Genomic DNA, 9,611 nt, shown 5'->3' on the forward strand with positions numbered 1-9,611 from the left:
CTATCCATACATTAAAATTTGTCAGTTTGAACTCCATACTACACGTAATTCTTATGAAAACCTTGCCAATCATGACAAAGAAAAAGTTTTAAATTGCATTTTCACTTGGCACCTACATTATCATAGGGTTTAAGTGGGAGAGTAGGAATTTCATGCAAGAAAAAGATATGATCGGCACTCAATTTATATTAATAGTCACGACGAACAAAGGGTTTTTAGTTGCGGTTTCCTTTCTTTTAATTTTTGACTCCATCTTGCTCCTTTCAATATTAACATAATATCAACTGAATTATGAGGACCAAAGTATCTAGTTTTATATGTCTAAGATTTGATGGTGATTGATCATGTAGAACAATATGATGGTCTGAATTTAGTATCCTACTGCCGCTACCCTCTTGATGGGTACCCCAATAGCCAATGTTGTATGCAGATCAAAAAGACAATCTTCGGACTAAACTTTTTGCTGCAACGCCAAAAACATATTATATGCGCCATATTACTCGGATAGTAACGTTACAATTTCTCGCACTGTCAAAAGGAACAAAATTAAAGATTGTATAATTTACTCCCCCACCATCCAATTATTACTCAGATAGAACTTCAGCAGTATATGTTTACAGAAGCATCGTCTTTCCATAAATATTAGCGGTCGATTGGTTAGGAAACAAGTTATCTCAGAATTGTTATCCACGAGGTGGATGCATATTTACCAGAGCGGTGTCATACGACACCGCTTTGTCGAAATTTTTTACTAAATATATGTACTAATATTCGTACGGAAACGGATAAGTAGGAAAAAATGACACTTCACATAAATTGTGTCTTGGTGTGTTAGTTATGTGCTTGATTTTGCTTAAAAGGTCAAAGGTTCAAACCTCAACTAACACATTTTTCTTTTGCAAATATTCGAAAGAGCTTTTGTGATTAAAAATTTATAGAACTCAGGACCTTTTCTAACTTAAAAGCAAAGGTTCAAACCTCAGCTAGTACTTCGAAAGAGCCTTTGTGATTAAAAATTTATAGAACTCAGGACCTTTTTTAACTTAAAACTCAACAAAACCATCAGACTAAGGCTATTTCTTGTCTAATAGTATGATAATCAAATTTATATTTCATTTCTTCTATAAATTTCGACACGCTTATAAAAATTTCTGCGTACGCCCCTGGTTAATTATTATCCCATCCTTCCATAGGGATATAAATAACATTGTACTTCCGGATCAACTAATTTCGAAATTAGTTATATTGCAATTTAATCTCAACCAAATGTAAAATAAGATCATCTCAAATTCAATCGCAAAATTAATTATCTCTTATCCCAAACGAGCCCTTACAGTACATTAGAAATGGGAGAAATTTTTGGCTTGTCCTAATCAAATGGAGACCACAAAAAAGTAGCTAGTGGAAAGAAATGGTCCCTCATTTATTCATGTGCAGTTGAAATAAGTGGAAGTCTGATCCCCCACCCCTCGTCAGTTCCAAGTGATCCCTAATCACTATCTTTCTAGTTACATTTTTATTTTTGGTTTTCACATAGAAACAAATTCTTTGCACAGCTCATACTACTTTTTAACATAATTATAACACGGAGTAGTAGTCCATTTGTTTGACAAGACAACATGATGAATAAGAAAGTAACGAAACCAAGAAAAAGGTACTTGGGCTAGCTTATCTTAATGACTTCACATAAATGGATATATATATCTCCTAGCACTAGCACATCAAGTTATTCCATGTTTATGAGAAGGGTCCTCCAAATTTGTCAAATCTCACATCCTCTAAATTGTAGTCACTTGAAAATCCCCACTTATTCCTTTGCACGTACAAGCACTAGCACAAACGGTTTACAAATTTGTGTGATATTGCCTACTGTGGAAAACTAAGCCAAATGCAAGTGATCATCATTCCAACTTGCACACATCTCTCATGTCCTCTTTCAAATTATAACATTATTGAAGACTCAAAGATATTTTATCATATAAAATGATAGTTTCAAGTTCCATGTTCGCATTTATTATGATGATATATGACTGGTTATAGAGTTTAAGATATTAATTTAACATATAATTTGTTTAACGAGTGTACAAAAATATTCAAATAAACCAAAAGACTTAGTTTGATAATAAATAAATAGTTTAGTAAATTCTTAAATCTTAGAAAAATAAGTCAGTCTGGAACATTTTTGACATATGGAGCAATACTAGTGAAAGAAAACGCGAGAAAATGATTGAAAATAGTTCGTTCGTGTAGAGATATCATATACTAAGAGTTTCCTTGTAAATTGTTAAGTTGTGCAAAAGAAAAATTCATAATAAAGCATTTTGGAATCCAAAAATTAAATAGAGTGATAACTTCATTTGTACGTCAATAATCAAAATTTTCTGGAATTTCTAAATCTCCAAAAGCAAAAACCAAGATCAGAACTCTCGTCTAAAGTTAGATGTGACAACCTTTGCACTATCGAATCTCGCTATTTCTATTTAGACGGAGAGGAGTAGATATAGGAGCATATTCTGTGAAATATATTTTCAAACCTTTTTAATTATATTCTCGTATCTTAAATCGTTTACTTTGCTCCTAAACTTTAGAATAAGGAAAGACAAAAAGGATGGGATAGACTATAGAGAGAAGCCAAAAGATAACAAATTCCAGCATATGACAACAGAAACATCTCCTCTTTGGCCGAAAGAGGATCTAAAAAGCCACATCCATTAACATAAAATGTGGGATATTCCCTCTCCCCCCCCCCCCTTACAGCAACCAACCAACAACAAAAAGTGTTCTCTCATTCTTCAACTTATATCTAGTATATAGTTAAAAGTTTAACTGGCTTCAACAAAAAAAACAGAACCTACCAAAAAGGAAATATCAACTTTTTCACCTGCTTTTTCTTTGAGCTTCTAAAATTAGATTTCACTAGTCCTAGTGTGAAAGGACATGACTTATACTACTATTATAAAGTTAGACTTCTCTAGGATCAACAAAAATAGAAAGACCAGGTAGTGATTTTGTCCAGTCACCTAATGACCCGTCACTATAGTCTTCCCCTAGTCTTTTCATGCACCATAAATCTTCTGCGCAAGATAGCTTTTTCCAGTGTGGAATTGCTAACCTCAACGGTTCACGACTTGCCACCTCCGTCGCCACCACGCTACACCGCGATTCTTTAGCTAGATTGTGGGCAAAATCACACAGCGATTTTGTTAGCTTTTCAGCTAATGGGCCTTCTCCACCAAGCCCATACAAAAAGTGAAGCCCAAATGGCCTGAAAACCTCCGGCACCGATGGTACTTTGAGCCAAGGAAAAGCCCGGTCCACTAAACGAGTCGTCTTAGCAAGAATCTGTGTCATTCGCGACGCGCCACGAACCTCAAGATTGAACACGTCCTTACAGTTCCACACACTGAGCACAGCCCATGACTGGGGCTGACTCGCCAAGAACTCGTCCACGCCGGGCCAAGTTTGGGCCGAATAATGGCCCTTTGGAACCGCTAGAAAAGTACCCAGATTGAGCTTATTGTACAGAATAGAATCAATGTCGCGTGGGAAGAACTCGGTAGTTGAGAACCGGCGGCGGTATAGAGTTTCAGCGTCAGTTGGGCTGAGCTTTATGATAGTGACCCGACTTGATACCCGGGCCCGATGAGCGAAAACGGGCTGGACCAAAATGGACGGGGTACGGAACTTGGAGTAACCGCATTTGTGGGTGAAGAGCTTAATTGAAGCTTGGTTGTCGTTTTCAGTAGCTATGTACGAATATTCAGCACCATTAACTCTGAACCACTCCTCCATTTCGCACACCAGTTTTAACCCAATTCCCATTCTCCTGCAAATAAAATATCAAAACATGTCACAATATTGTCACAGCACTCCCTATATTTGACAAGATGCCAACAAAAAAGGCCTATCTAAGGAGTAGAATATTGTTAAAAGTTGTTTGAGTTGAGTATAATACTTAATATCAAGACAAAAGTGATAAAAATAAGAGGGGCCTTTAGAATGTGTCCACACAATGAACCATTTTTAGCAAAAACTAAACTATCATTGGTCGGGTGTGTACTTAAATGTAGATCTAACATAAAAAACTAAATAAGCTATACTACTACAATATTTATTTATTTGGATTGTCGGCATCAATAGATAAAAAGAAAACGAATATGAGTAGTAGAAGTAGTTACCGGTGAGAAGGAGAAACGCGGAGGCCTAAAATATAGGCGAGTTTTGTGAAAAGAGGAAGAGGTTGAGGATGAGGTTTAATGGAATCAGAGCTGTTTTTAGCATTCCTTGAGAGCTTTTTCCCACACGTAACGGTTTTGATACAACCTCTTATCATCCCTACTATTGCTCTCTTCTTTTCGTTTTCTCCATTATGCACCACTATCTCTGCAACCTGTGATCATTATAATGAATACGCTGTTAATATACTACAAACAACGAAAACAAAAATAATAAAGTATAGTAAGATTGAATATATATATATATATATATATATATATATATATATATATATATATATATTTACCAGCATGAGATAAGCAGGAGAATGGCGAACTCTGCAAATTGGGTCACCTAAAAGATGAGTGAAAAGAGAGAGTTTCCCACTTGGTCCAACTTCGCATCTTCTTTCCACTTCTTCCACTTCCCTGCAATCTTTTTTAGCATCAAATTCTCTCACCACTATCGACACTACACCATTCTCCTCCATCTTCTTTTATCTTTCTTTTTTTTTTCTTCCTTATGCTATGCTATAGAAACAACTGTAACCAGACCAAAGAGAGAGATGTAATAATAGTCTACTACGTATAACGTGTAGAGGAAGGTAAAAAGGCAGAGGAAAAGCTTTTGCTTATCGAAATTGAAGAAAAACACAAAGGAGGATTCATCGAAAGAAGAAAGATATATGGACGACAAAGAAGAGACTCAAGGCCGGGAAATAAAAAGGTTCGAAAGAAAAGGGAGTGAGTAGTTGTTCATGATTAAGCAGAACTGAGAAAGGAGAAATAACTAGTGATTGCTTCTTCTCTTCTTTTGCTAAATTAGATGTGGCCTCCCTTTTTATACTGATTTTTGGTGCTGTCTTTTCTTTTCTCTAGTCCCCGCCCCTTTCTCTCCTCCAACCCCCCTCCCCCTTTTTAAAAAAAAAATGAAATATGACTAGGAAATACTCTGCAGTTTAACAAACCCCTTTTTTATTTATGTTTTTTGTCTTTTGCTTACTTAATGGAAGAAACTTTTATCAAAGAATAAAATAATTTTAAATTATATAGATTAGAAAAATTAAATTTTTCATATTAAAAATATATGTGGTCTAAGTGGGACTACTACCAAAAATAGCTGTTCTTTCAATTTCTGTGTGAGAGACTAGTAATGAAAGAGTTATTAATATTCCTAATAGTAACTGTTTTCGAATTTATAAATTAATCATGATATCAGAAGAAAAGGTGGGGAGAAGAAGAAATGGCGGCTGTGGCTGCGCAGTCCCATTCCCAATTGTAGGTTGTTCTTTCTCTTTCAACTATACCCTAACATCATCACTTGCATTTATAATCATTACCACTCTTAAATACACATACAATACTTCCTATCCATATTTCACCCATTATAACATCTCAGCAATACTATAACGCCTTACCGCATCAAAGCCATCTCATGCCTTTAATTTTGACATGCATCTCATCCTATCTATATGCACATATTCAAATTTCAGTTTTTTTTTTTTGTATATATTATATTAGACAAGAGTCAAGAACATATTGTTTCATTAACTTCATTTTCCAATGATTCATCAATACAAATCAATAAATTTCGGGATGAAAATTTGTTGTAATTTCCTTTATTTGACGAAGATATGCACACACTGATAGAAAACTCAAAGAAGAACTCGAAAAAGAAAATTTCACGTATTTTATTTTAAACGACTTGAATACAAATAATAAACATATCCTCTATATAATAAGCTTTCACGATCCGGCAATTATCATATATATAAGGAGTCTTAACAGCTCTACCTTGTATTCATGAACCTTTCATTTCAGTTCTTAATACATTATTAATTAATTTTTCTTTATACTTAGAATTTGTGCTGTTAATTAACGTTTTATTTCTACTTCTACTACAAATACAATTAAAATTACAAGTGACACAGAAACCAATCAAAAGAGTTGATGCATGAATGCCACTTCGTCCGATGCGTGATAATGCATGATAGGAGCATGAATAAATGACCAATACACATTTATAACGGAACTTGAATAAAAAAGACGTGGGGTGAGGGTGGGGGTGGGGTAGAGTCGCAACCGATGAGAAGACAAGGAGATATAGAAATTAAAACCCGCATTCTTGTTCAGAGCTAGCGGCTAGAGCAGCTATAAAACACTAGTCTGTATGCTATTAGCCTCAGCTAGAATCATTCCATAATATTTATAGCACTCCTGACACACAATTGTACTAGTTGAGTATAATTGTTTTAACCGATATAAACATCATGCAAAGATTTATCTCTAGATAGGACAACCAATTCAATCCTAACAAAGCCATAACTGAAACTAATTTTCGAATTCTTTGTTTTCTTTCAATTCTCCTTTTTGTACTCTTTTCAAATACGTGCTGTATTTCACATGAAATATTATAAAAAAACAATTTCTAATTTTTTTAAAAAATAATTGAAAGGACAATATCCGAAGGAAAATTAACTCCTAACAGTAATAGGGACATATAAATTGAGGTATTTGAAAACTCTTTTTCCATTTTGGCTTTTATCTTATCCCTATTTTATCAACGGTGCTACTAGTAGCTACGACTTGTTTTTGTCAAAATGTGCATTTCGTTCTCAATTATGAAATGCGCAAAAGTATTTAGGTGGCATTTAGCAGTGGATAATTTTTGAAATCTAGCAAAAGATTTTCTAAAACGTGTTAATATTTTTCAAGAAGTTTATTTTTTTATATAAAAAAAGGATTTCTGAAGAAATGATTTTACAGCTTATTTTCAAAGAAAAATTACTCCTTTGACACGTATCTTAAATAAAAGGATAGCGATCTAACCCGTTTTCTTTTAGGGTAGCTACTTGTCTTTTAAAAATATTTTCTTAACTTAAGTTATTTTAAAGTCAAAGCGTAAGAGAGACAATTCAATTCCAGTTATTTTACAAATCTCATTTAAACACCAAGTGAAGTAATTCTTATTTGTGGTTAAATTTGTTCGTGAATATAATGCTAGCTTCCAGTTTTGCTTCTCTACTTTATAATATCATACAACCATAAAAAGTGAAACGGTTTAGTTTATTTATCCAAGCAAATAACATAATAATCTCACAAACCCAAAATGGGAAATGAAATGTCCTTTAGAATAGTAGAATACTGCTTATTAAAAAAAAATTCAACCTTTCATCCAAATTAACCCTCACAAAAAGAGCATTTAAAAGAATATCGTAAAAAGCATTGGAAAGCAATTGAGAAAAGAAAGAACTAAAACGGAAAGAGAAGATAACATATTAAGAAAAAGTGGATATTATTGGAGGCAATTAATATTATACTTTCATGTGAATTATTAAGAAAGAGATTTCTCATAAAATAAGATAAAATAAAAAGGTATGCTGCTATTGTTAAACGATGTTGATCATGTCACCACGAAAAGAACTTACTTGTCGAAGTTTGTAAATGGTGTACTTTATTAGCATTAGGTATGATATTTTCCACTTATGGCCTAATTTAATAGGATAATTGATAATGACGAAAGAAATAATTGATGGTATTTAAAGAAACGTGAAAGGAAACGATGGAGAACAAATGGCGCTTCTTTTACAAATTTAGAATTTTAGTTGTTTTTTGGGCGGATTCGTATCAGTTTCTGGTGAATTGACTAACTTATTAAATATAAGATTTTTTACAAAAACATATTGCTATCAATTAATTACTAGTAAAATTTCTAATGACAAACTTAGGCATCTAATGATTAAGACTTGAGAGATGGGACCGCATTTATTTATACGCAAACAAATTAAGTAATTAATGTGAAAGTACACCTTTATTTTTGTCTTGTTTAAACAAAAAAAATAACTACTCTAATTTATATCCTTTTTTTTTCTGGTAAAATTTATCAGTAGCTTTCTATGTTCTCTTACAATTAATCAGGACTGGTTTTAAAATCAGAACATGACAAAACACAAAACAAAATAAAACAATAAAGTGCTTTATTTCTTAAAAAAAGGACAGTTTTTTCATTTAAACTTTTTATTTTTCTAAATTTTCTTATTATTTGAAAGTACATTGTTATGTTACTTCAATCAACTTCAACCTATTATTCGAAACCGATTATCTCAAAACCAAATCCTGCCGCACACATCATTTTCCAAAATGAAACCAGAATCAAAGCAAATCACAACCAACCAACTGTGATAATAAAGGTACATAAAACATTATATATCTCTGAAAAGGAGGAAAGATTGGTCTATTTTACAGCGGCATTATTTATTCCATTCGAATGATAACGCAGATGCATCTAACATATATACCTCTATTTTTTTTTAAAACATTCGTCTATTATATAATAAAATAAATGCTTGTTCTATCACTAAAAGTTCACTGTTAGGACCGATTATAGTGAAGCTTACGTTCCATACTAAGAGGTCGTTTGGTAGAGTGTGTTAGAGAAAATAATGCACGCATTAGCTTTGTGTATTAGTAATGCTTTGTTTGGTACACTTTTTCAATCTATGTATAACTAATACAAGCATTAGTTATATACTCTATTTTGTGTTATCTTATGTATAGCTAATGCATAGAAAACCATGGCATTAGCTATACAAAGGCTATTAATGCATGCATTAGCTTGGTTAAAGACAAAATTATCCTTAAAGTTCCTTAAGTTAAAGAATATGGAGGGTATTTTTGTAAACAATTAATTTCTTAAAAATTATGCAATGCATTTTAATTTTTAATACACCACACCAAACAATGCATAAGAAATAATCTATGTATAACTAATGCTTGCATTACTAACCTATGCATTACTAACCCCTGCATTACTAATGCACCTTATTTAGCATTATTCTTATACGCCCTACCAAACGACCCCTAAAAGTGATAGGTTACAAGTATCTTTGTCATAAGTACTTTGTTTTATATTTTGATGATCTAACAAACTTACTATCAAGAACTAGATAAGGAACCTGTTAAACATTCTCAAGACCTTAAGATTACAAGGTTCCAGGTTAGGATCCAGTTTGGGATATGGCTCAACTCTTCAGAGTCGAAGGAACAGCTGAGAGAACAGGTCCTTACCAGTTCCCGAGGTGATTGTACGAAGTCAACTCTCCAACTGGAAAGTTGTTGTCTGCACACGCTACAGTAAAGGAACAATGCAGCATTCAACTTTCTGTGGAAGGCTTTTTACCTACCTTGCATACATCATTGTAAGTGATGTCACACATGGATTATTAACATCAAGGAAGGTAAAATAATCACTTGAACACTTATGCCCAGTTTGGCCAAGAGTTTTGCCAAAATAAATTTGGCATTTATTTTCAAAACTCATGTTTGGCCATAAATTTTGCCTACATTTTGGCAAAATCTCAATTCCCCAACCACAAATCGCAAAATCACCCCAAGTGC

The 9,611-nt window shown here is 33.3% G+C and overlaps 1 protein-coding gene across 3 annotated transcripts; it reads right to left on the reverse strand.

Moving 5' to 3' along the window:
* Positions 1-2,756: 2,756 nt before the first annotated feature.
* LOC104229720 (probable N-acetyltransferase HLS1) lies at positions 2,757-5,012 on the reverse strand. 3 transcript variants are annotated; one of them, XM_009782417.2, is made up of 3 exons: positions 4,603-5,012; positions 4,179-4,390; positions 2,757-3,826 (listed from the first exon to the last, which is right to left on the reverse strand). In XM_009782417.2, the coding sequence occupies exons 1-3, from the start codon at positions 4,660-4,662 to the stop codon at positions 2,962-2,964; spliced, it is 1,137 nt and encodes a 378-aa protein (XP_009780719.1). In that variant the 5' UTR covers positions 4,663-5,012; the 3' UTR covers positions 2,757-2,961. The 3 variants fall into 3 exon arrangements, with proteins under 3 accessions (XP_009780719.1, XP_009780713.1, XP_009780724.1); XM_009782411.2 differs by having other exon boundaries at positions 4,523-5,012; XM_009782422.2 differs by having other exon boundaries at positions 4,570-4,658.
* Between the last annotated feature and the right edge of the window lie 4,599 nt (positions 5,013-9,611).

This window comes from Nicotiana sylvestris, chromosome 2 (genome assembly GCF_000393655.2).
Source record: "Nicotiana sylvestris chromosome 2, ASM39365v2, whole genome shotgun sequence".
Taxonomy (NCBI): domain Eukaryota; kingdom Viridiplantae; phylum Streptophyta; class Magnoliopsida; order Solanales; family Solanaceae; genus Nicotiana; species Nicotiana sylvestris.

Bases quoted from the DNA above. Each gene is read 5' to 3' on its own strand.
- LOC104229720 (XM_009782411.2), bottom strand. From the start codon at position 4,705: ATGGAGGAGAATGGTGTAGTGTCGATAGTGGTGAGAGAATTTGATGCT. The intron at 4,391-4,522 runs GTAAATATATAT...TAATGATCACAG, and splicing joins CTCCTGCTTATCTCATGCTG to GTTGCAGAGATAGTGGTGCA. The intron at 3,827-4,178 runs GTAACTACTTCT...TTTTATTTGCAG, and splicing joins CGCGTTTCTCCTTCTCACCG to GAGAATGGGAATTGGGTTAA.